Raw genomic sequence first — 26,806 nt, forward strand, 5'->3', positions numbered from 1 at the left:
CACCACAGCATTGGCACCTAGGAAATACAAGTCACATATTTCCTAACAAAATCTAGGTGTACTCCATACGATAAGCTAACTCCCTATAGTCCCTAGCAATTTAAGATGCAGACCTAAATGAAGCTGCAAAATAAGCTTACAAAAATTTAATGTAATAAATATCCATCGTTGATCAAAGCAGAAAAATGGACGTAAAAAAACAAGGTCCTTCCTGATGCACCGACACACACTTGTGCTATATGAATTTGGTTAGTAACCAACCATACAAGGATGCTACACCAAAACAAGAGAGCCTAAACTTCATGAGTAGAAAATTGCACTTTGGCTTTTAACACAAAGCAGTGACAAAAATGTAGATAGTATTCAAGATATTATGTTGTAAATGCAAAATTCTTGCATTCTGAATCAGCTTAGCCGACTAACCTTTCCATGAGCAATAGCCATCGGTACATCTGGAAGAGAGTCCTTGAGAAATTGCAATACATCGTCTATGGCTGTTCAATACGAAATGAAACATGTTTACTTCATAGATACTTCAAAAGGCCAAAGTGCATTGTTATACCAACTAGTTTAAATAAATGCACCTCATCTCAGATTAGATCTGGTGCATCATTAGTTCATAACATATTAAAAAAAAGGGCAACCATATTATGTGGACATGAGTCCACTTTATCAAGGAGCAGCAGCATGGGAGAAGATCATGAGAGAATAGCAGCAGAGATGGTGACAAATGAATTGGATTATTGAAGAGTCCAACCGTATTTGAAAAGATCTACCAGCTCCAATCTTATTAGGAGAGGTCAAAAACCTGAGCATCCTTTATATAAGGACATCATGTATCTGCTTTTGAGTCAAGCAAGAACAATCAAACTATCCTCTCCAGTTAATCTCGCATCTCAACTGATGTCTACCAACCTCCTGCAGGCATGTAATGCGACTATCTTCAGCACGTTACGCTGTTTTGGGTCTTCAAGGTTCAAGACACATATGCATAACTATAAGTCTACAACCATGGGCTAACTGGTTCAACTAAACATGTGGAAGAAGTGGTTGATAAAGTCATAAAGACCAGTTGACACTGTTATAGTTATATATATATATATATAGCCATGTAACCATTCGTATTTACCCCATTGTATAAGGGGTTTCCTGCATATTCTACACATGTACATGTATATATATATTGGCCTTTGGTCTCCTGGAAATACAAGTTCCATAATTCCTAACATGGTATTAGAGCCTAGGTTCTTTTTTTCACACACGCAACTCGTGCTCCTCCCGATCCAATTTCTGGCACAACCGCCGGCGGCGTTGTCTCTTCTTACCCGCCAAAGGCTGTTCCTGCCGACAGTCGTCTCGTGGCTGTCCCTTCTTCCCCGCTAAAGGCCGCCCTATCTGTGCCGAGTCCAGCTTCAACCGCTCTCGAGTCCTGCTCCAACTGCTCCCCGAGTCCTGCTGGATCACGTCGGCTGGATCAATCGATTGCTGGATACCGACTGCTGAGCCCCACTACATATACTAGCGGCTTTCGATCTGGTCGACCGACTGCTGGTCGATCTGGTTCCCGTCGCCCCAGTCCGCTACTTATACTGGCGGATTTCAATATGGTCGATCTGGCCGTTCTGTTGCTCCCTGCATCGGATCTTGTCGCTCCCGCTAATGTCCCGTCGGATTCCGTCGCCGTCTTGCCAGATTCCGCCGCCTGATCCCATGGCCATCTCTATTGCCGCCTGATCGCATGGCCGTCTCTATTGCCGCCTGATCCCGTGGGCAACTGTCGCACGATCGCTGGATGATACCTGCGTGCCTCTGTTTGCTGCCTGTTGACTAAAAACAAATGTCTTCGACGTCAGGCTATGTCGTTGTTCCTCGCTGTCGAATGATCTTTGATGGTACCAACTACATTGAGTTTGTTGGCTTCATGCATTCATATGCGTGGTCTTCGTCTTTCGAGCGTTCTTTCTGGCGAGGTTCCCAGTCCACCGTGTCCAATTCCTCGTGTGGCTCCTACTCCGTCGATGCCACCGGTTCTTGTTGCGGATGCTACTCAGGTTGTGAAAGATGCAGCTAAGCTTGCTGACGAGGCTGTTGTTAGTGCTTATGATGAGCAGGTTTTGACTTATGAGGAGGCTCTTTCTACTTATCATGAGGCTCTATCTGCTTACACCCAGTGGCTTGATCATGATGCTCGTGCTGCAGCCGTTCTCACTGCTAGTGTTCTACCTTAGTTTGCCTCTGAGTTTCTGGGCCTTCCTACAATATTTGAGATGTAGACCCATCTCCGTCAGCGCTATCAGGCTTCTGGTGATGCCTTATACTTGTCTGCGGTCCGTCCGGAGCATGCTCTTCAGCATGGTGACTCCATTGTTGATGATTCCAATGCACAGGGTTCTGCTATCAGGCGTCAGCTTGATTCTCTCCGCACTGCTGGTTGTCGTACTTGTCAGTCTTGCCATGCTGTGCGGGCTGATTTGGAGTTTCATCGTGTCTATGAGTTCTTGTCTCGGCTACATAAGGAGTTTCAGCCCCGGCACGCTCAGTTGTTTGCTCGTGGTCGTATCTCCCTCATGGAGGCGCTTTCTGATATTCGTGCTGAGGAGACTCGCCTACATGGCGCTGGTTTAATTGAGGTTCCCTCTGTGCTTGCCGCCCGAGTTCCTGTTATGTCACCTGCTGCACCGACTCCATCCGGCTCCAATGCCCCTCCGCTCTTGCCTACTCCTACGGGCGGTCAGGGTCGGTCTCGTCCTCACTACGGCTACTGCAATATGGATGGTTATGTTGAGTCTCAGTGCTTCCAGAAGAAGCGACACTTGCATAAGGCGCGATCATCCTCTTTAGGGACCTCTACTTCGACGTCTTCAGCCACAGCCTTAACTCAGAAGGATATTCTAAGGCTTAGGCGTCTGCTTGCTGCTTGAGGTTCTTCTTAGGTGGGTACTGTAGGTTCTGTGACTGATGCTTCCCGCACTGAGCAACCACCCTCTACACAGTCAGGTACATCCTCGTGGGTTCTGGACTCGGAAGCATCTGTTGTTGATTCACCGCCACCATCTCCCACGGTTTCCTCATCTCGCATGTCATCGGATTCTGCTCCTTCATCTCCGGTGACTTCTTCGTCTCCACCCCCTGATTCTACCTCAACGATTCCTCCTCGTATTCTTCCATCTTTTCCTCAATATTATACTCGTCGTTCACATAATGTGGATGCGTCTACTGATGTGTCCTCCTCATCTCAGCTTACCTATGGCTTGCGTCCTTGTCCGCTTCCGCCTGTTTATCGCCTTGGTTTTTCCACCGCTGGTGCTGCTGTTCTTGAGCCGACTTCTCATCATCAGGCTATTGTTCATCCTGAATGGCAGTTTGCGATGGCAGATGAGATTGTTGCTCTTGAACGCACCGGTACATGGGATCTTGTTTCTCTTACTCCAGGTGTTCGTCCCATCACTTGTAAGTGGGTCTACAAGGTTAAGACTCGCTCTGATGGTTCTCTTGAGCATTACAAAGCTCATCTTGTGGCTCGTGGCTTTCAGTAGGAGCATGGTCATGATTACGACGAGACTTTTGCTCTTGTGGCCCATATGACCATTATTCATACACTTCTTGTTGTGGCCTCTGCAGGCCACTGGTCTGTATCTCAGCTTGACGTTAAGAATGCATTTCTTAATGGTGAGTTGCGTGAGGAGGTATACATGCAGCCACCACCTAGGTATTTTGTTCCTGCTGACATGTAATGTCGTCTTCGTCGCTCTCTCTATGGCCTTAAGCAAGCCCCCCGTGCGTAGTTTGAGAATTTTGCCTCTATGGTAAACGCCGCTGGTTTTTCAGCGAGTGCTCATGATCCGGCGTTGTTTGTCCACCTTTCAGCTTGTGGGCAGACTCTTCTTCTCTATGTCGATGACATGATCATCACTGGCGACGACCCTGAGTATATTACCTTTGTAAAGGCCCTCTTAGTGAGCAATTTCTTATGTCCGATCTTGGACCTCTTCGCTACTTTCTTGGGATTGAAGTCTCTACTACCTCTAATGGCTTTTTTATATCTCAAGAAAAGTATATCCAAGATCTTCTTGCTCGTGCTGCTCTTACTTATGAGTGCATTGTTGAGACTCCCATGGAGCTCAATGTTCACCTCCATGAGTGCATTGTTGAGACTCCCATGGAGCTCAATGTTCACCTCTGTGATACTGATGGTGATCCCTTGCTTGATCCGACGCGTTACCGTCATCTTGTTGGGAGTCTTGTGTATCTAGCTGTCACTCGTCCAGATATCTCTTATCCGGTTCATATTCTGAGTCAATTTGTCTCTGCTCCCACTTCGGTTCACTATAGTCACCTCCTTCGTGTTCTCCAATATCTTCGTGGCACTCGTGTCCGTCTATTCTTTCCTCGCTCCAGTGGCAGCAAGAAAGCAACCACCCCACTCACTCCATCCAACTGCAAAAAGAGATAGAGAGAGCTCTGAGGCAAGAAAGAAGAAGCCAAGAAGACAAGTGTTGGGTGATTCCAAGGACGCTTCTTGACTCTTGAGGGCAAAAACTACTCCCTTTCTTGAACCCTGCACCTCAATTTCATATATTCGTCACCACAATCATATCCTTTGTGAGAGAGAGAGAGATCCTATGGGTTCATGACAGATACTTTGGTTGAAGATCTTTTGAGGAAGTACTACCAAGTGACTTTGCTTTGCTTGTTACTCTTGGAGGGAGGGTGTGCACCTCCTAAACGGATAGGAGTCACTTGAGGTCATCTATGTGTGAAGAACTCGAGAGTTTGTGAAGGCAAGGTGATCACCTACTTTGCGAAGATCCCCAAGTGATCCTAGAACCTTTAGGCCTTGTTCGGTTAAACCTCTCTTGGAGAGGATTGAAGAGGTTTGGAGGGGATTGAGGGGGAATTTGACTTGCAGAGGATTTAATCCTCTCCAATCCACTCCAATCCCCTTCAAACCCCTTGCAACCGAACAAGAGCTTAGTGAGGCTTCTCGGTTCAAGCCATGGTAGATTTGGTTGTGCTTGGTGGACCTTTGGTGGGTGACACAACGGAAGATTCGCGAGTGATCCTAGAAACCATTTGGTTTGAAGCCTCCATCAACATGGGGTAGGATAGCGCCAACTATCCGTACCACGGGAAAAACATCGTTGAGCCCCTTGTGTGTGCATCCTCTAAATCACCATTTACATTCTTGCAAGGTACTCTGTTCCACTGACATACTCTTTAACTCGTCTTCTTTAGGCACAAGGATAAACTATAGTAGTAGTTGTTCTAAGCAATGCCAGCTTGGTTAAAATTTGTAGTAGTGATTTTCAGAGAACTATCCCCCCCCCCTAGTTCTTAGCCCTTGATCTCAAAATTATATAATGATTCATGGACAACAAATGCAACATTTGATCAAGCAAATGTTTGGAAGGTGTATGGTCCCAACAGGTAACGCAAATGTGAACATGATGGAATTGCACCGGGACTGTAAACATAATTGACAGAAAACATAACATGTTTGGTTCAAATGTTGTTACCGGAGGAGATCATGGAGGATAGTTCGCTTCATGTAGAGGAGTCGCTTATGTGAGAGACTGGTTGTATCGCTTTCAGATTTACATCGGTTTCCTACCGGAATCGGTTTCTTATTGGGCTGGGATCTGATCCCGCGTAGTAAGATTACCAGCCAACCAAACCAAACAAGATCTACTCCTTCTGTAAACTAATATAATTAGTGATCTAAAGTGTCTCGTCTTATATTAGTTTACAGATGTAGTGCCATCCATAGTCACAAGCCACACATAAAAAAACACTAAACTAAAAATTTCGACATATATCTTCAGGTTCATGCATTAAACTGAATTTTTTATCATAAACAAAATGTCATCTGAAGATAACAAAGATGTGACCTTTTATTCGAGGAACAACATAGAAAACTTGACCTCCACGCTTCAACTCCAATTTGATAGCTGATAGAGCACTTTCTCTACTAAATGCTGACACATAGGTCTTGACAGCAACTCTTTCCGGAGGTGGTGTAGACATTAAACTGAAAGCAAGCATACAGTTCTGTTAAGAACAGAAAAAGGAGTTCAAAAGTTGAATGAAACCAAAGTACAGAAGCTATGATGAACAAAAAACCCACAAAAAATTATCATCTCTTTTAAGAAGAGCAATATTTCCCTTCCAACTGAAATGAAAAGGAAAAAATGGCAAGCACTGAAGCAGCACAAGGTTGTGGAGGAGCAATTCCACCTTGCTGCTACAATGTGTACAGCACAAGTGTTGAAGAAACTACTTCAACGTGTTGTGCCAGATATCGCTCTAGAGGCGAGTGTAAGCCAATATGGCAGCAAGAGTTCAATCTACAACTCCTAGAGCACAAGGTCTACTCCAAGATCTTAGATAAGAACACCAAGTTCTGTTTGATGGATAAGTCTATGTACTATGGTCTTTGTGGGGCTGCAGCACATAGTCCTTTGTGGGGCTGCAGCACATGGTCCTTGTGGCTGTTAGGATAGAATCCTTGACCATCAAGGACTGGCAGTTAGGATAGCATCTTGGATTAGCATCTTAGCAGCATCTTAGACTAGCATCTTAGACTAGCATCTTAGCATATGCTTGGCTGGCTAGCAGCCTATAAATATGTATCCCCAACCCCTCAGGTTGGCATGGCATTGTGTGAGAAATAAACCAACGAAAATTGTCCCAACTCTCCTAGTGTCATCCACAACTATCAATGCTCAGGTTGAAAGGTCTAACAAGTGGTATCAGAGCCAGGTTATCTTGCACCCTGAGCATTTCTTGCTCACCTCTCTCACCGGGAGCTGAGCAGCCTAAGCCGGTAGCAGCTGCTGCTCCGACTGCCCCTAGTTACCTCCCTCCCTCCGGACTGTCGAGCAGCAGCTCGTCAGCAACAGCCTCCTCTTCACGCAACAGCCCCCCTGCAGCGAGCCATGTCTGCAGGTCGCTCTCAGCACACGGCTACCTCGAGCATACGGCGCCGGCAGGAGGCCGAGCGCGCCGTGGCAGAGGAGCGTGAGCGAGCAGCTGTAGCAGCAGCTGCTGCGGCAGCAAGGGTGTCAAGGCTGGCTGCAGCGGAGCTGGCAGCAGCCAGAGCGGAGGTAGAAGCAGCCAGGGCGGAGGTAGAAGCAGCAGCAGCAGCGGAGGCAGCACGTGAGGCTACAGCGGGTGCCAAGGCACTCCGCGTCGGCTCCGGCAGCTCCAACGGCTCCGCACTTGCGGACGACGGTGCCGACGCAGACCGTGCCAAAGTGGCGCAAGAGCGGACAGCACAGTGGGCAGCCGAGCACGCCCGCGCTCCGGGTGCAGGTGCGCACGGCGACGGCGGCTGCAACGACCAGGACCGCGGCCTCTACGAGGTCCGGACTGTGGTCAGGGATGTTGGTCCCAGTGTTGGGTGGCCTACCCTCACTAAAACCAACTACGTCGAGTGGGCCGCGATCATGAAGATCAGGCTCCAGGTGCGGCGGCTGTGGGAAGCAGTCCAGGACAGCAACGTCGACCACCAAGAAGATCGACGGGCGCTGGACGCCCTCATCGCCGCAGTCCCGCCCGAGATGCAGTTCTCGCTTTCCAACAAGGGGACTGCCAAGGAGGCTTGGGACGCCATCGCCGCGGCACGCATCGGCAGCGACCGTGCTCGCAAGTCCACACTGCAGGCACTTCGTAAGGAGTGGGAGAGCCTGGCCTTCAAGCCAGGTGAGGACGTTGATGACTTTGCTCTCCGTCTCAACACTCTACTGCAGAAGATGGTGAAGTTCGGCGATGCCACCTACACCGAGGAGAGAGCTGTCGAGAAGCTTTTCCGGTGCATTCCCGAGAAGTACAAGCAGATGGCTCGCTCGATCGAGTCTTTGCTGGACCTCTCCACGATGACGATCGAGGAGGCGATAGGTCGCCTCAAGGTCGTCGACACCGACGAGCCACAGCCTCCCTCGGGGCCCACCACCACCGGCGGGAAGCTGCTCCTAACTCGGGAGCAGTGGGATGCCAGCCTTGGTGACAAGAAGAAGGGGGAGCCTTCTTCCACGACGGGCGGCCGCAAGCGCGGCAAGCAGCGCAAGGCGCGAAGGGGCGGCAAGGCACAAGGACGTGCCGAAGGTGACGCCCGCGGAGGCGCCAAGGACGGCGTCGCTGGCAAGCCCAAGCCGGCACAGGACAACAGCTGCCACAACTGTGGCCGGCTTGGCCATTGGGCCAATGAGTGTCGCCAACCACGACAAGGCCAGGCTCACGTCGCACAGGCGGCGGAGGAGGAGACGGCTCTGTTCATGGCGCATGCAAGCATCGAGCTACCTTCAGCGACACCAGTCGCAAAGGCTCCCCTCCACCTCGACGAGCCAAAAGCACACGCTCTTCTCGGCGATGGCTCCGGGAAGGACAAGACTGCGGGGTGGTGCCTCGATACCGGCGCCACCCACCACATGACCGGTCGAAGGGAATTCTTCGCCGAGCTCGACTCCGACGCGCGAGGCTCCGTCAAGTTTGGGGATGCCTCAGCTGTGGAAATTAAGGGCGTCGGCTCCGTCATCTTCACCACCAAGACGGGAGAGCACCGGCTGCTCACCGGTGTCTACTACATCCCCGCGCTAAGGAACTCCATCATCAGCTTGGGACAGCTGGATGAGAACGGCTCACGCGTGCTGATTGAGCATGGGGTCCTACGCATCTGGGATCGCCAGCGTCGCCTTCTCGCCAAGGTACCCAGAGGTGAAAATCGACTCTACGTCCTTGATGTGCAGGTGGCACAACCGGTCTGTCTCGCTGTCCGTCGGGACGACGAGGCGTGGCAATGGCATGAGCGCTTTGGGCACCTTCATTTTGAGGCCCTGAAGCGTCTAAGTGCCAAGGAGATGGTGCGAGGCCTGCCATGCCTCGACCATGTGGAGCAGTTCTGCGACATCTGTGTGCTGACGAAGCAGAGACGACTCCCCTTTCCCCAGCAGGCGAGTTTTCGGGCCAAGGAGAGGCTGGAGCTCGTGCACGGAGATCTGTGCGGCCCGGTGACGCCAGCCACACCAGGAGGTCGACGCTACTTCCTGCTGCTCGTCGACGACCTCTCTCGCTACATGTGGGTGATGGTCCTCGGTAGTAAGGGAGAGGCGCCGGACGCCATCAGGCGTGCGCAGGTTGCTGTGGAGGCGGAGAGCGGCCGCAAACTGCGTGTGTTGCGCACTGACAACGGTGGCGAATTCACGGCGGCTGAATTCGCGTCGTACTGCGCTGATGAGGGCATCCAGCGCCACTACTCCGCACCGTACAGCCCGCAGCAAAACGGCGTCGTCGAGCGGCGCAACCAGACGGTTGTGGGGATGGCTCGGGCTCTCCTCAAGCAGAGAGGGATGCCGGCTGTTTTCTGGGGAGAGGCGGTGCTAACGGCCGTCTACATCCTCAACCGCTCGCCTACTAAGGCACTCGACGGCAGGACGCCGTACGAGGCCTGGCATGGGCGGAAGCCGGCGGTCTCTCACTTGCGGGTCTTTGGCTGCCTTGCGTTCGCCAAAGAGCTCGGCCACATCGGCAAGCTCGACGACAGGAGTACTCCGGGAGTCTTCATCGGCTATGCGGAGGGCTCAAAGGCCTACCGCATCCTCGACCCAAAGACACAGCGTGTGCGCACGGCGCGAGACGTCGTGTTCAACGAAGGGCGAGGGTGGAAATGGGACAAGGCGGTGGACGACGGCTCGACGCCGACGTATGACGACTTCATTGTCGAGTACGTCCACTTCAAGGAAGCTGGGGGAGCAAGCAGCTCCTCTTCGCCGAGCACGTCTACCCCAGCCCCCAAAACTACATCGACTCCGGTGCCTGCTACGCCGACGGCACCACAACCGGCGACGCCGCATACTCCAGCCCCGGCAGTCACCACTCCGGGCTCGTCTTCATCAGCACCAGCTCACGCAGAGCACAACCCGATGAAGTTCGCTTCCCCGCTCACTCACGACGAGGAGCGCATCGACGCGTATCATAGCGGTGAACCGCTACGGTATCGTACGATGGATAATCTACTCGGCGACCAGCCGGTGCCGGGACTGGTGCCACGCGACCTGGAGGCACAGCTACAACTCGCGTGTGAGGACGGCGAACCTCGGTCTTTTGCAGAGGCCGAGAAAGACGCGGCATGGCGCGCCGCGATGAAGTTGGAGATGGATGCGGTCGAGCAGAACCGCACCTGGGAGCTCGCTGACCTCCCTCGTGGTCACCGCGCAATCACCCTTAAGTGGGTGTTCAAGCTGAAGAGGGATGGAACCGGCGCCATCATCAAGCACAAGGCTCGCTTGGTGGCTCGAGGCTTCTTGCAGCAGGAAGGAGTCGACTTCGACGACGCCTTCGCTCCCGTAGCACGGATGGAGTCCGTGCGACTTCTCCTTGCGCTAGCTGCCCAGGAGGGCTGGCGTGTCCATCACATGGATGTCAAGTCGGCATTCCTCAACGGCGACTTGAAGGAGGAAGTCTATGTGCATCAACCACCGGGATTTGCGATCCCTGGCCAGGAGGGCAAGGTACTCCGCCTGCGTAAGGCCCTCTACGGCCTACGGCAGGCACCTAGGGCGTGGAACGCCAAGCTGGACTCCACGCTAAAGAAGATGGGCTTCGAGCAAAGCCCGCATGAGGCGGCCGTCTACCGACGGGGCAGCGGAGGAAATGCCCTGCTGGTGGGCGTCTATGTTGACGACTTGGTGATCACCGGCATCAAAGATGCAGAGGTGGCGGCGTTCAAAGAAGACATGAAGGCCACCTTCCAGATGAGTGATCTGGGGCTCCTCTCCTTCTATCTAGGGATCGAGGTGCACCAGGATCACTCCGGGATCGCGCTTCGACAGTCCGCCTACGCCAAGCGCATCGTTGAGCTAGCTGGGCTCACCGACTGCCACCCAGCTCTCACTCCGATGGAGGAGAGGCTGAAACTGAGCCGCGACAGCACGACGGAGGAAGTGGACGCTACGTAGTACCGACGCCTTGTGGGGAGCCTTCGCTACCTTGCTCACACACGGCCGGACTTGGCATTCTCCGTCGGCTATGTCAGTCGGTTCATGGAGCGACCGACGTCGGAGCACCAGCAGGCAGTGAAGAGGATCGTCCGCTACGTGGCAGGGACCCTCGACCACGGCCTCCACTACCCTAGGTGTCCGGGGGCGGCACACTTCGTCGGGTACAGCGACAGCGACCACGCCGGCGACATCGACACCAGCAAGAGCACGAGCGGGATCCTCTTCTTCCTCGGCAAATGTCTCGTGAGCTGGCAATCGGTCAAGCAGCAGGTGGTGGCCCTGTCCAGCTGTGAGGCCGAGTATATAGCGGCCTCCACCGCTTGCACTCAGGCGCTCTGGCTCGCTCGACTGCTTGGTGATCTCCTCGTCCGAGACACCAGAACGGTGCAGCTCCTGGTGGACAGCAAGTCCGCCCTGGCTCTGGCAAAGAACCCCGTTTTCCACGAAAGGAGCAAGCACATCCGATTGAGGTATCACTTCATCCGCAGCTGCTTGGAAGAAGGGAGCATCGAGGCGAGCTACATCAACACCACGGACCAGCTCGCAGACCTGCTCACCAAGCCTCTTGGGAGGATCAAGTTCCTCGAACTCTGCTCCAGGATTGGGATGATTCGACTCTCCCACAAGACGACGTACAAGACTTAGGGGGAGAATGATGGATAAGTCTATGTACTATGGTCTTTGTGGGGCTGCAGCACATAGTCCTTTGTGGGGCTGCAGCACATGGTCCTTGTGGCTGTTAGGATAGAATCCTTGACCATCAAGGACTGGCAGTTAGGATAGCATCTTGGATTAGCATCTTAGCAGCATCTTAGACTAGCATCTTAGACTAGCATCTTAGCATATGCTTGGCTGGCTAGCAGCCTATAAATATGTATCCCCAACCCCTCAGGTTGGCATGGCATTGTGTGAGAAATAAACCAACGAAAATTGTCCCAACTCTCCTAGTGTCATCCACAACTATCAATGCTCAGGTTGAAAGGTCTAACACTGTTATAGGTAGTGGGGGGTACATAGCTTGGTGACAAACTAGAGGTGAGGACCTCTATTTATAGGGCTTCGGGAAGCCTTCACATACTTCTACTTATGGCTAGAACACTTTAGAAAACATTACTTAAGATTCACCATTCTACTCATACCTACTCACAACTAGAGGACTCTAGAAAACAGTAGGTAAGGTAGAAAAGAAAAAGAAATACTACACTAGTGTGGAAGCATCTAGAAGTAACTAAATAAATCTGACATACGATTATTATCTTTTCATCTAGTGCGAGTTCCAAACAACCAGGGGAGAATGATGAGGAATGATTTCGGATGTCAGATTTATTTATCTTCCTCACGATAGAGAAGGGCCCATGCCTTCGCTGCCTAAAGGCAGCCTCTCTTTTCGGAGGTAGACCTTATCACCAACTTGGAATGATTTCGGCCTCCTTTTGCAGTCAGCAAGTTGTTTATACTTCTGATTTTGTGCTTCCAAAACACCACAAATTTCTTCAAATAACTTGGTGTAATTATCAGCAAAGGACAATGCTGATTTTGAGCTTTCCCTTGATGGTAGCTTCACCAGGTCCACCACATGTGTTGGAACTTCAGTGTAAACAATGGGAAAAGGACTCCTTCCTGTGGATCTATGCTTGGAGTTATTGTAGGAGAACTCTGCAAGAGATAAAGCCAAATCCCATTGTCCCTTTCTTTCTCCACAAATGCACCGGATCAGATTACCCAAAATTTTGTTCACCACTTCAGTTTGTCAATCTGTTTGTGGATGGGCGGTGCTAAAAAATTTCAATTCGGTGCTGAATTGCTTCCACAAAGTGAGCCAAAATGCAGCAAGAAACTTGCTATCACGGTCTGAGACGATGGGCCTTGGAACTCCATGAAGTCTGACACCTTCTCGAAAGAATAGGTTTGCAACATGATGAGCATCCATCAACTTGCGGCATGGGATGAAATAAGCCATCTTAGATGTTGAGTATGGTGATTGCTTAGGAGGCTCCTATATATATGCCCACGAGGCTCGAGCAATACAACAATTATTCCACCAATCTCTATTCCCTTCCAACATGGTATCTACCGCAAGTTTCTAGACCTAGCCGCCGCGCGCCGCCCCCGGGTCGGTCGACCTCCATGACCGCCGCCAGGGGCTGCGCCACCCATACCTAGGGTTCGTCCGCCGACCTTGTTGACCGGCTGCCCTAGAGAGTCTTTTTCATGATCTCTTGATCCGGGTTTTCTCTCTTTTTTCGGTCTCTTGATCGGCGTTCTTCCTTTTTTGTTTTCCGATCTAAGATTGGTTTACGTCGCCCGTTGCTGCCGTCGACAACCGCGCCTCTACTTCGACATCGGCGCGATCATCACCTACACCGACCCGGCGGCCTCACGCAGCGGCCCCTTCTAGCCGTCGACCACGCGTCTTCCCGTCGTCATCCCGCACCGGCCGTCGTCGCTCTTCTCCGACCGGGACTGCTTGATCACCATCCGCCTCCGCCGGCGCTTCGTACGTTCGTGCACCGGCTGCGTCGGGTCGGCTCCCGGCTCCAGCCGCGTCGGCCTCATCGGCATCTTCGGGACGGCCGTGCCAGCTGCTCGCTGTCGGCTGCGTAGGCTGCCTCTGGCCGACTGCCGGCTCCGACCATCGACATCGTCGGCTGCCTCAAGCCGGCTGCTAGCTGTCGGCTGCGTCGGCCTCGCCGGCTGCCTCTGGCCGACTGTCGGCTCCGGCTGCAATCGTCATCGACGGCTTAATCTCGGACGCCGCCACACCGCCTCCATCGAGCAACGTCCCCGACCTCGCGCGAAGTCGGATTGATCACCCGCCCGTCCGCGATCCACCTCAGCTACGCCGTGCGACCGATCTGGCCCATCGGTTGCGCGTGCCTTTGCAGATCCCATGAAGACTGTCCCGAGTAAAGCGCGGCCCTCTACCGATCGAGCACCGAACCGCTGTTGCGTCGCCCCGTCGGGCCGTAGCGCCGCCGCCCCGTGGTTCTCCTCGCGGCTGCACCGACCCGCGACCCGCCGCTACTCCGCCCTTTCGGGCTGTAGCGCAGCGGCACGCGGTCCTCGCCGTCACCCGAGGCCGTCCCCGTGGCTGCACCGACCCGCGCACCGCCGCTGCATCACCCCTTCAGACCGTAGCGTCGCGGCACGCGGTCTACGCCGCCACCCCAAGGTTTTCTCGCCGTCACCCCGACCCGCATGTTGCCGCTTCGTCGCCCCTTCGGGTCGTAGCGCCGCGGCACGCGATCCACTCCGTCGTCCCCGCGCGTCGACTTCCTGTGGTATGCGCCGCGCCGTCTCCTTCGACGCGTGAACGCCATCGTCCGCGCCGGTCTTCGTCATGTTGTCGGGCTCTTCCTCGCCAACTTTGAGCATCGCCGTCGTGCTCCTAATCAGCCGCCGCCACCGCCATCAGGCCGCTGCCGCCGCTCTCCTCTGGCGCTGTTGCAGCTCGCTCACCCAAGCCGCGCCGCCCGTCCACCTCCTTCATCTCCGTCCAGCACCAGCTCATCGCCAGTGTCGCTGTCGTCTTTCCCGACCACCGCGGGCTACATCGGCCCCCGCCGATTTGCTCGGCAACCATTGTCGAATCCTTCTCTGCTAGCCTCCTCAACATGCCGTACAAGTTGTGTGCAGGTCCCCATCTACCCATGCTCGGTGCTGGCAACACCGTCTCGTGCCTTCGTCGCCGGTGTGTTCCCGGGCCTGGCAAACCTGGAGCGACGCATCGTCAACATCGTCTTCATCCGTCTACGCATGCCCGATGCTGGCAACACCGATGCGTGCCTTCGTCCACGAAGTGTCCTCGGGCTTGGCAAACCTGGCGCGACGCATCGTCAACTATGTCTCCTTCCCGGCGCATCACTACTTCGACACCATTGCACCCATGACTAACTCGACGCCTCCTTGCGCCCGCGGCTTCACGACGACTTCCTCGACACCGGCTACCCCAACTCGACATCGACCACGGCATTCTTCGCAGGCTACCTCGACCACGGCTACACCACCCTACGCTCTCGGCTACCTCGACAAACGAACAAAGGGCTACCGCCTTGCTTGAGCAACCTCGTCGGTTTCCACTCCAGCTACAACTTCTGCGATGCATCGACCCTTACGACTGTGGGGGGATGACCGTCGGCTTACCTTCGGATTCTTCTCCAGTCTCACCGTCTGTGTCGCTACCGTTGTGACTGCGGGGGGATGTTGAGTAACGTGATTGCTTAGGAAACATAGATAGACTAGGATTTGTTCCTGCCTTGACTTGTACTCCAAGATGATCATGTACTCATATATATATATGCCCACGAGGCTCAAGCAATACAACAATTATTCCACCAATCCCTATTCTCTTTTCCAACATTAGAGAATCTATCCACAAACACGGCATCACTCCCTCGTCTTGTTCTTGGCAAACCCAAGACGAAGTCCATAGAGATGTCCTCCCATGGAGCAACAGGAACAGGTAAAGGCATGTATAACCATGTGTTCTGCACTTGGCCTTTGCAGGTTTGACATACAGGGCATTGCTGAACAAAATTTTCAGCATCTCTCTTTAGTTGTCGCCAAAAGTAGCGAGCTTCTAGGTTAGTGATTGTCTTATCTCATCCAACATGACCACTAAGATCACTTGAATAGAGTTCTCTAATTAGTTTGTCACGCAAAGAACTCCTTGCGATGCACAAACGATCATTTTTTAAGAGATGGCCACCTGCACCAAATAGTCATCACCTAATGGCTGGTCCCTGAGGTGCTTTACCCAAACATGGCCAAAGTCTTCATCAAGTCAAGAGGCAATGCACAACGACTCAAAGCATCGGCCACTCGGTTAGTTGTTCCAGATTTATGCACGATGAGATAGTTAAATATGTCCAGATATGTTATCCATCTTGCTAGCATGCTACGATGTCGTCGAGGGGGGGGGGCCTCTTGCAGTTGATCATGCCCTCCCCTCCTTGAGCTGGACGCACCCTTTGATGACGAGGAGATCTAGTGCGCGGTCACAAGATTGCCGGCACGCAAGGCTCCGAACCCGACGCCTTCACCGCCGAGTTTCTGCGCGTCTGCTGGCCCATGATCAAGGCCTACTTCGTCGCCTTCTCCGGCAGCTCTACGACCTGTGCGGATGTGGGTTCTCGCGCTTAAACCAAGCGTTGCTCTTGCTGTTCCCCAAGCGCGCCGACACGGGCTGCCTGAGCGATTATCGGTCGATCAACCTCATACACCTTGTTGCCAAGATTTTCAACAAGGTGCTCTCGCCCCGTCTCGTGCCACGGCTCGACGCCCTCGTCAGCAACCAGAATGCCTTCATCCACGGGCGAAGCCTGCATGACAATTTTGTGTTGATCCGCCAATCTGCTCGCTTGCTGCACCAGCTGGGCGTGCCACACGTCTTACTAAAGCTCGATCTAGCGCGGGCTTTTGACTCGTTGTCCTGGCCCTTCCTCTTCGAGGTGGTGAGGCAGTATGGCTTCGGGGACAGATTTCTAGAGTGGGTGGCGATCCTGCTAATCCTCGGCCAGCACCAAGGTGTTGCCAAATGGAAGCCATGGCCCGCCTATTTGGCATCGGCAGGGCCTGCGTCGGGGTGATTCCATGTCACCGCAGTTGTTCGTCCTCGCCGTCGACGCCCTCAAACGCCTGTTCAAGCGCGCCACCGAGCTCGGCGTCATCTGACAGCTGCACCCCACAAGGTCGATCCCCCCCATCTCGTTGTATGCGGATGACGTGGTCCTATTTTGCCATCCTCTGCCAGACGACATTGAGGCCGCGAGGGCAATCATGTTGCTCTTTGGCCGAGCATCTGGGCTACGCGTCAATTTCGCAAGAGCACTGCTATGCTCATCAGATGCGACAACGACACCAGAAGGCCCATCGTTGGGAGCCTAGGCTGCCCAATTGTTGGCCTCCCCATCACATACTTGGGCATCCCGTTCACCATCAGGCAGTCGGCCACAGCTTAACTGCTCCCTCTCGTTTACAAGGTTGCTGGGAGGTTGCCCACATGGAAGGCCTGACTCATGAATAAAGCGGGTCGCCTTGCCTTGGTGAAATCTGTGCTCGATGCAATCCCACTACACCAGCTGCTCGTGTTGGCGCTGCCAATGAAGATCCTCAAGATGCTTGAGAGGATCGAGCGAGGGTTCCTTTAGGCCGGCCACGCCGAGGCTAACGGTGGTCACTGTCACGTTAGCTGGCGTCGGGTTGCGCGCACCAAATGCCTTGGTGGGCTCGGTGTGCATGACTTGGAGCGCACCGGCATGGCGTTGAGGACTCGTTGGCTATGGTTCAGCAAAACTGATGAACGTCGTGCATGGGCTGGGCTCGACCTCCAGTTCTCTGCTGAGGAACGCGCCTTCTTTTTCGCGAGCACCCACACGATAATCTGGAACGGCGAGAGCACTAGATTCTGGGAGGACAGGTGGATCAATGGGCGCTCCGTCTACGAGATCGCGTCCCTGCTCCACGCTCGATGGAGAAAGAACGGGACGGTGGTCGAGGGCTTACAGGCCCACCTTTGGGCGCGCGACATCCACGGCGTCCTGGGAGTCCACGAGATCGGGCAGTACTTGCTGCTTTGGAGTCTCCTTGAGAGCGTGTCACTCTCCATCGAGCCGGATAAGCTGGTTTGGAAGTGGAACGAGGCCGGCACATACACGCTAGATCTGCCTACCACGCATCCTTCCACGGATCAATCGCCTCCGATGACTGGAAGTTCATCTGGAAGAGTTGGGCGCCGTCGGAAGTGAAATTCTTCCACTGGCTCGCCAGCTTAGATCACTACTGGACGGCAGATCGGCTCGCTCGGCATGGAATGCAGCACCATGCGGCTTGCCCCTTGTGTGACTAGGCCCCGGAGACGCCGCACTACCTCCTACTATCATGCCCCTTCTCGCGGCAGGTTTGGCATGAGCTCCGTGCTTGGGTGTGTGCAACCTGCAGACCGCCCGACAATGAAAGCTCCCTGCTCGACTGGTGGCACCATGCTAGGCAGGACACCCCTCAGCTGATGCGCAAGGGACTTGCATCTGTGGCGCTCCTGACACCTTGGATGATTTGGAAGCATAGGAACGATTGCCTTTTCGATCACGTGCATCCGCCCTCCACACTCTCGTGGGTAGGATCAAAGACGAGGCCAGGCTTTGGGCCACTGCTGGTGCCGAAGGGCTTAGGGTTGTGCTGCCAGCCTCATGGGATGTGCACTAGTGACCATCCGATATGTGTAACCATCTCCTAGGAGGACTGTAATTTCACAACTATCTCTCTTTTCAATGAAATGAAACACAAAGGTCTGTTGCGTTTTCCGAAAAAAAGGATTGATTGTCACTATAAACAATGAACTATTTAGGCAGCAAATAGACTTCCCAAGTCTTCAAGGCTATGAAAACGGCATACAATTCTTGTTGATATGTACTCCATTTCTGTCTAGCTTCGCTTAACTTCTCACTAAAAAAAGCAATGGGCTTCCTTTCTTGAGATAGAACAACTCCAATGCCTACTCCACTTGCATCACATTCCAACTCAAAAGTGCCACGACTAGCAACAGGAAGAGGAGTGCCATCGGCAGTGAGAACATTAACAGGCAAATCAAGAGGTTGAAGAGAAGACAACGTGGAAGAATCAGAAGACATATGAAAAGAAGATCCAGAATCCAAAACCCACAAAGATGTACCTGACTGTGAAGGTGTCAATGGTGATGCAGGGGTGGGAGCGGTCACAGCGGCAGCGGAACCCGTCAATGAAGAGCCAAAGGAAGCCAAGAGGCGCTTGAGCTGTATAATGTCCTGGTCAGTGAGTGACGAAGTCGAGGAAGATGCAGGACTCCCACTGGAGGAAGAACGTCTCTGGTCTCGTTGTTTCTGGCGACAATCAGACTCTGGGTGACCTGGCCTGGAGCAGTAGCCACAAAATGTATCACGGCGTGACCGGCCCTTCTCGGCATAAGGAGGGCGACCCACCCCTCTGTAGGTGTGGGCAGGAGCGACGGTGCAGTGGGACGAGCAGATGGCACAAGAGCTCGGACAGCCAACACAGAAGGAGCCGCAAGCAAACCAGCAGAAGGAAGGCGGGTATCCTCAGCACGAAGTTCAGCAAGTACCTCTGTGATAGGAACACGGCCACAAGCAAGCAAGTGAGCACGTCGAGGCTCAAACTCGGGGCGAAGGCCACCTAAGAACTCATGGACACACTGAAACTCCAAGTCTGACCATGTAGTCTGGCAACAACGATAAGCTCCACAAACAGTTGTCCGAAGAGAGTCAAGATGGCGCCAGATGGCGGAACTCTGTGTGTAGAACTCATCAACAGAAGAGTCACCTTGCTGAAGAGCATGCTCCTGACGCACCACAGATAAGTAGAGAGAATCACGAGAGGGCTGATAGCGCTGACAGAGGAAAGACCACATTGTTGCAACAGTGCCAAGACCCATGAACTCTGAGGCAAACTGAGGGAGAACAGCCGCAGTGAGAATAGCAGCAGCCCGAGCATCATCGTTGCGCCATTGAATGTAAGCAGACAGGTCATCACGGTAGACAGAAAGAGCATCTGAATAAGCTGATACCTGTTGATCATAGGCATCGAACGCAGCATCATCGAGAGCTTTGGTTGCATCCCGATCAGCCTGGGAAGCATCAGCAGCCAGAATAGGCGGCACCGGCGGGGTAGGAGCCATGGGAGCAACAGGGCATGGCGGACGGGGGAGCTCACCATAGAGAACGCCCCATAGCAGAAGACCGCGCATGTGGATGCGCATGAAGCCCACAAACTCAGCATAGTTGGTGCCATCGAAGATCACCGAGCACCGAGGAACAGCAACATAGCTTGAAGAAGTCATGCTGATCTGCCTTTTTTTCTTTTTTTTCTTTTTTTTGACAGAGTCAACCCACCCAATCCCGATCTGGATCGGGCCCGAGCGGAGACCGGCAGCGGCAGGGGCGGCTACCAGCAGCCGAGCGACGAGAGGCCAGGCGACTTGGCAGCAGTCGGGCAGAGTGGCAGCAGCCGGCAGAGGCAGGCAGGCGGCCGCGGCAGAGGAGGGAAGCAGCGGCCACGAAGAGCGTCGGCCAGACGCAGAGGCACCGCCGGCGGCAGCAAGGCTGGGGAAGGCCGGGCGCAGAGCAGCCGTCGGCGGCGGATCTGGGCACGGCCAAGCTAACAGGAAACGGCAGCGACGGATCCCGGCGGGGCGGGGCCTGGCGAAGAAAAGGGACAGCCGTAGCGCCGGATCCCGGGCAAGGCCGGCAAAACGGGTCCGGCAACGCACGCTGGAGCAGCCGGGCGGGAGGAGGCCGGCCGACAAGGTGGCCGGAGAGGCTCGGGGCGAGCGGGGCGGCCGGAGCTAGCGGCAGCGGTGAAGGTGGAGCACGCGAGTTGCAACGTGCGGGAGGAAAAACCTAAGCATCTGATACCATTTTATGAATGGGCAATTGACATTCACAGGGGGCAAGGGCCGGTACATATACATGTGGTAAAAGGCAGTAAAGGGACTATACACATCAAATTGCCAAGGTCTTCCAAGAAGAAGATGGTTGGCGTCCATATCAACTACGTCACACAACACATTTGAGCGATAATGCTTGCCCAAAGAAAGTGGCAGGTTGCATTGTTTGGTGATCCTCATAGTCACTCCTTTCTTGATCCATCCAATAGTGTAGGGATTTGAATGATTGTGGGTTTTAAGTTTTAAATGGTTCACCAACTTCTGGGAGATAAGATTCTCACAGCTGCAACTATCAATCACAAATTTGCATGCCTTGCCATTCATCGTGCATTTGCTCTCAAATATTTTCTTCCGTTGTGTGTCGTCAGGTTGTGGTGTGGAACATAGGAGACGTTGAATCAGAATCACACATACCACCTCTTCACCTTCTTCTTGACAAACCTCTTGTCCCTCTACATCTTCAGATTCGTATTCCTCCTCATTGTCTTCACCATCATGGATAGTTGTGTTAACAAATTTCCTTAGTGGGCAACAGCCAGATATGTGCCCCTCTTCACCACATTTATAGCATTCTGGACATTCATTGGACTTAGCCTTGCCTTCTGTTTGCTTCTGGATGGATCATTTTGCCTTTGGTGGAGCGGTCTTTTCTTCCACTCTATTAGGCTGACTCCTAGACGAGCCTTCGGTATGGGGATATGGAGGATATGGAGCCATAATTGTCTTTCTCGTCCTCACAAGCCTCGCGTCCTTCAAGGCTAGAGCTTGTGCTTGATCAATGGACCAGATTTGTTGCATCATCAATCGATCTTGAATAGCATCACTGAGACCATTGATGTACCTTGCAACTTGTTGATCTTCAGTTTCAGCAAGGTTGCACCTCACTTGTAGCCTTAGAAACTCCTCTGTGTGTGAGACACGACACGTGCCTCTGGCCATCTTTGTGTTGATGCGTTCGTGCGCGTGTGTTCTGATCCCAGTGTTTGCGTGAGCACCGGCGAGATATCGAGTGCCACAGCTAGTTCGTATACGTCAAGCCGAGTTACGCGTATACAACTAGTCGAGCTGCAGGGTGATCGTGTGTTCGATCCTGAGGGCGAAAAGCCAACAATTGGTATCTAGAGCAAGGTGTGGAGGCTTCGCCGTCAAGTTGCGTTACGGTGGAGTTGTCATCGCCGTCAAGTTGTGTCACGGACGACGGAAAATCGAAGAGGAGGATCATGTCGACTTCGAAGGCGAGTGGTGGTGGTGTGACCATCCAGTACCCCATGCTTGATGGTGACAATTATGGGGTGTGGGCCGCGAAGATGAAGATCTTCATGCGTGCGCGTGGAGTTTGGGCAGCGGTGGAAGGTGACGGCGCGGTCGAAGAGAAAAAGGACCAAGAGGCTTTCGCCGTCATAGCCCAAGGTGTGTCTGATGCTGTTTTCATGTCTATATCGGAGAAAGAGACGGCAAAGGAAGCTTGGCAAGTGCTCAAGGAGATGCATGCTGGAGATGATCGTGTCAAGAGGGCACGTGTTCAAGCTCTAAGGAGGGAGTTCGAGAGGATGAGCATGAAGGCGTCAGAAGGGGTTGGTGAATTTGCGCTAAAACTAACCTCCCCGGTTAATGAGATGCGAGCTCTTGGATCAAAGATGGAGGACATTGTGGTTGTGGAGAAATTACTACAAGCTGTTCCCGACAAGTTTTTACCGATCGTTGGCACCATCGAGCAGTGGGGCGATGTGGCGAAGATGTCGGTGATGGAGGTGATCGGGCGACTAAAGACCTATGAGTTGACGTTGAAAGGACGGGAACGCGACCAAGGAGAGGAGCAGTTGATGTTCTCGCGTAATAAGGAGAAAGATAAGCAGAAGTATCGAAAGTTTGACAAATCTAAAGTTCAGTGCTACGATTGTCAGGACTATGGACACTATTCTTGAGAGTGTCCTCATCCGCGGAAGGAGGCAAAAAAGGAGCACGAGATTCTGCAACTAGCTAAAGTGGGCGTGGATGACGGCCCAGGGTTGCTTTGATGAAGCTGCGGCGGGAAAAAAAACAAAAAAAGAGTTGTGTCTAGTTTTTTTTTGTGTCTGAGTCGTTAGTGTGTCTCGACGAGAAGACGAAGGCCAACGTGAAGATGGATGCGCACCAGTTAAGTTGAGTTCCTGCATGAGAGGCTATGTGTTTAGTCTGCATGTAGCACGCTAAGATGTGACGGCGTGGGCTGGTAATCCAGGTAATATGTTGGTTTCAAGTCAACAAGTCGATGTTTAGATTAGGGGGTGAATGTTGGAGTAATCTAAACATGTGATAGTTGTGCCGGGTTAAAATCAGTAGTATAATCAGTAGTCTATGTTTACTTTCCTTGCACCTCAAGTCATGTGTAATATAGATATGCCCCTTGGGCCTTCAATAATAGACAAGTTGCTTTCCTAACATGGTATTAGAGCCCTAGGTTCTTTTTTCGCACGCGCAACTCGTGCTTTTTCCTCTAACCCGACGCTCTCGCTACAGCCTCTCTAGCCGACGCTTCCTCTCGCGTCGTGCTCGTGCTGCAGCCGCGTCTCCAGCCTGCCCCACCCCGCCGCGGTCTGTCCAACGCCGCTGGATCTCGCTCCCGATCCGTTTTCTCCCTGGCTGCAGGATATCTTGTCCTCGCCGCTGCCTCAATCTGGAGGCCGACTCCACCTGTCTCGACCCTGAAGGAACGAAGGCGGAGAGCCCAGCAGGGGATCGATCTGGACGCCGCCGCCCCTTCCCGCTGCTGTACGCCGCCAGCAGCTTTGGTCTCCCATCCCGCTTCGCCCGGTTCTGCTTCAAGGTCGCCAGCAGCTTTGGTCGCTCCAGCTCGAGGCTGTCTACAACTAGTAGCCGCTGCAGCTCGCATCTGGCAGAGGGATTGAGTCTGCTACAACCAGTCTGGCAAAGGGATCGAGTCCAATAGAGCCAGATTGAGTCCGCTGCAGCCAGATCTGACGCTACATCTCGCCAGATCGAGTCCGCTGCTGTCATACGTGGACGCGGTTTGCTGACTGAGTTCTAAAAAAAAAAAAAAAAAAAAAAAGAAGAAGAAGATGTCTACTGCATCGGGCTATGTTGCTGTCCCTCGTTGTTCGGTGATCTTCGATGGTAGTAACTACACTGAGTTCATTGGCTTTATGCGCATTCACATGCGTGGCATCCGTCTATGGGGTGTTCTTTCTGGCGAGGTCTGCTGTCCGCCATGTCCGGTTCCTCCCGTGGCTCCCACTCCGCCGACCCCACCGGCTCTTCCTACGGATGCTTCTCAGACCGCAAAGGATCCGGCTAAACTTGCTGATGAGGCCGTTGTGAGTGCTTATGATGAGAAGGTCTTGGCTTATGAGGAGGCTCTTCAGGTGTATCGTGGTGCTCTGACCGTTTACACCCAGTGGCTTGATGATGATGCCCGTGCTGCAGCTGTTCTCACTGCTAGTGTTCTGCCTCAGTTTGCCTCTGAGTTTTTGGGCCTTCCTACTGCCTTTGAGATGTGGACTCGCCTTCGTCAGCGCTATGCGCCCTCTGGTGATGCCTTATACCTCTCCGTGGTTCGTCAGGAGCATGCTCTTCAGCAAGGTGACTCTACTGTTGATGACTTCTATGCACGGAGTTCTGCTATCTGGCGCCAGCTCGATTCTCTCCGCACTGCTGGTTGTCATACTTGCCCCTGTTGCCAGGCTGTCCAGACCAACTTGGAGTTTCATCGCGTCTACGAATTCCTGTCTCGGCTCCGTAAGGAGTTTGGGCCTCGGCGTGCTCAGTTGTTTGCTCGTGGCCGTATTTCTCTCATGGAGGCGCTTTCTAAGATTCGTGCTGAGGAGACTCGCTTACGTGGTGCTGGTTTGCTGGAGGCTCCCTCGGTGCTCACTGCTCGGGCTACTTCTACGCCCCCTGCTGCACCGACCCCTTCTCACTCGAGTGCTCCGTCGCTCTTACCCACTCCTTCTGGAGGCTCAGGTCGCCCCCATCCATATTGTGGCTACTGCAACAATGATGGTCATATTGAGTCCCACTGCTACACGAAGAAGAACCACTTGCGCCAGGCGCAATCATCATCTACAGAGACTTCGTCATCTACCTCGACAGCTTCAGCCATCGCTTTGACTGAGCAGGATATTCTGCGCCTTAAGCGTCTGCTCGCTGCTTCAGGTTCTTTCTCGACGGGTACTGCTGGTATTCTGACTCAGGCTTCCCGCACTGAGCAACCACCTCCTACACAGTCGGGACCGTCTCACGCACACTCTGGTTGGAATTGGCCTTCGCCGCCATGATCTTATTTTTTTCTCTTCCGCTGCCATCATCTCTAATCTAGTGTGTTTTCTAGTTTTCCTTGTTTTCCGCTGCGTCCACCAAATCCGTTGATATTTTGTGTTTTCTCATGACATGCGAGTCCACCATAACTTAGTCCGTGAGCCTTTCTCCGGTCCTGATCCTTTCTATGCAACTTTTGTGGTCTATTTGCCCTTGTTGTTTTCTATAGGATTTTCTGGACTTCTTTTGCATTGTCGATCTACGTCCATCGTGCCTTATCCGCCGAGCTTCCTTCGCCGACGGTTGTCGTGGACTATGATTTTCTGCACAATGCTTTATTCCTCTCGATGTGCCATCTTCTTTTGACAACCCATCTTCTCCTGATACTTTTGTTGTATCTTCATGTGATGCGGTGTCTACCTCTGATGTGCCATCTCTTCGTTATCTCCTTCGGCGACTCGACAAGTTTTGAAGACTCTTCATGCTACGACGACACTCTCAAGACGCGGATTTGGATTATCATTGTTTTTAGTATTACACTTCTTCAAATGCAATGCTATTGCATACGCTTTGCATTTGAGGGGGGGTGTTAGGAAGTATTAGTATTAGGAGTCCTTATTAGTCTACTAGTATTAGTCTAGGAGTCCTTATTAGTCTATGTTTACTTTCCTTGCACCTCAAGTCATGTGTAATATAGATATGCCCCTTGGGCCTTCAATAATAGACAAGTTGCTTTCCTAACAGTGTGTGCCCGAGTCAGCTATGTATTAGCAGTCCATGTAGTGCTAGGATATCCAGTACGAGTAGGATTAGACTTGTGTTGGTCGAGAAGAGAAGTGTTGTGCATATATATGCACCGGGTCGTGTATCGAGTTGTATTGAAGAAAAGCGAAAAGCAATAAAGAGATTATTGTGAGGCACGACACGTGCCTCTGGCCATCTTTGTGTTGCTGCATTCGTGCGCGTGTGTTCTGATCCCGGTGTTTGCGTGAGCACCGACGAGATATCGAGTGCCACAGCTAGTTCGTATACGTCAAGCCGAGTTACGTGTATACAACTAGTCGAGCTGCAGGGTGATCGTGTGTTCGATCCTGAGGGCGAAAAGCCAACACCGTGTAATCTGAAACAGTCCTATTCCCTTGAACACAATTTTGAAATTGGATAAATAGGATTTGGTCATAATGAGCGGGTAAAGATCTGCTTTTCAAAAGACTTCATTTGCCGCCAAGTTCTCACATGAGGTTCTCCTCTCAGTCTGCGTTCTTCTTGAACGCGATGCCACCACGCACCGCCTCCTCCTTTCAGCTTGTACGCGATCAAAGGAACTCTACGATCTTCCGAAACCTCCATGACCCCAAAGAAAGTCTCCACTTCATATAACCAATCAAGGAACCCTTCAATATCAACATTTCCATGAGAAGTTGGGATCTCAGCTTTCACCTTGTATGTATACCTTGCATATGTAGAGTTGAGTACTCTCGGATATGCATAGAGATCAGGTTCTTTGAGGGCACCATCATATTCTTCACCTTCAGAAGCTTCAACATAAGTTGGCCTTCTTGAAGTACGTTGAACACCACGTTGTTGTGGCGATCTTGCCCCAAGATTACCTCTCCTTCTTTCTTGAACCTCTTCTTCTTTAGATGAATCTCCTTGATTGGCAGCAGGGGGGGCACCTTTTCTTATCATCTCAACCAGCTGGTCAAACCTCTGATTAAGATCTTCACGCAACTCTTTGATTTGTTGTTCTGCAGCATCCATCCTCTTCTCCAATTGCTCCATTGCTTGCTGCAGCTTGCTCTCAAAGAGAACAGCAAGAACTTGTATGGACCAACGGGGCTCTGGTACCACCTGAAGCAGCACAAGGTTGTGGAGGAGCAACTCCACCTTGCTGCTACAATGTGTATAGCACAAGTGTTGAAGGAACTACTTCAACGTGCTGCGCTAGATATCGCTCTAGAGGAGAGTGTAGGCCAATATGGCAACAAGAGTTCAATCTAGAACTCCTAGACACAAGATCTTAGATAAGAACACCAAGTTCTATTATAGGTAGTGGGGGGTACATAGTCTGGTCACAAACTAGAGGTGAGGACCTCTATTTATAGGGCTTTGGGAAGCCTTC

The 26,806-nt window shown here is 52.6% G+C and overlaps 2 protein-coding genes across 11 annotated transcripts in view; both read right to left on the minus strand.

Annotated features, from left to right (window-relative positions):
- Window positions 1-26,806, minus strand: part of LOC123448538 (ATP-dependent DNA helicase At3g02060, chloroplastic) — a 77,036-nt gene that overhangs the window by 39,138 nt on the left and 11,092 nt on the right. For all 10 annotated transcript variants that reach the window (XM_045125475.1, XM_045125473.1, XM_045125474.1 and 7 more), the window contains 2 exons: window positions 5,889-6,028; window positions 424-494 (listed from right to left, as the gene is read on the minus strand). In XM_045125475.1, coding sequence (XP_044981410.1) covers window positions 424-494; window positions 5,889-6,028 — 211 coding nt within the window. The remainder of the gene's footprint in view (window positions 1-423; window positions 495-5,888; window positions 6,029-26,806) is intronic.
- Window positions 18,727-19,824, minus strand: LOC123448540. The gene has a single exon (XM_045125482.1). It carries the CDS (start codon window positions 19,822-19,824, stop codon window positions 18,727-18,729), a length of 1,098 nt encoding a protein of 365 aa, XP_044981417.1.

Source organism: Hordeum vulgare, chromosome 4H, assembly GCF_904849725.1.
Source record: "Hordeum vulgare subsp. vulgare chromosome 4H, MorexV3_pseudomolecules_assembly, whole genome shotgun sequence".
Taxonomy (NCBI): Eukaryota; Viridiplantae; Streptophyta; class Magnoliopsida; order Poales; family Poaceae; genus Hordeum; species Hordeum vulgare.

Coding starts and splice junctions, on each gene's coding strand:
- LOC123448540 (XM_045125482.1), bottom strand. CDS start 19,824: ATGACTTCTTCAAGCTATGTTGCTGTTCCTCGGTGCTCGGTGATCTTC.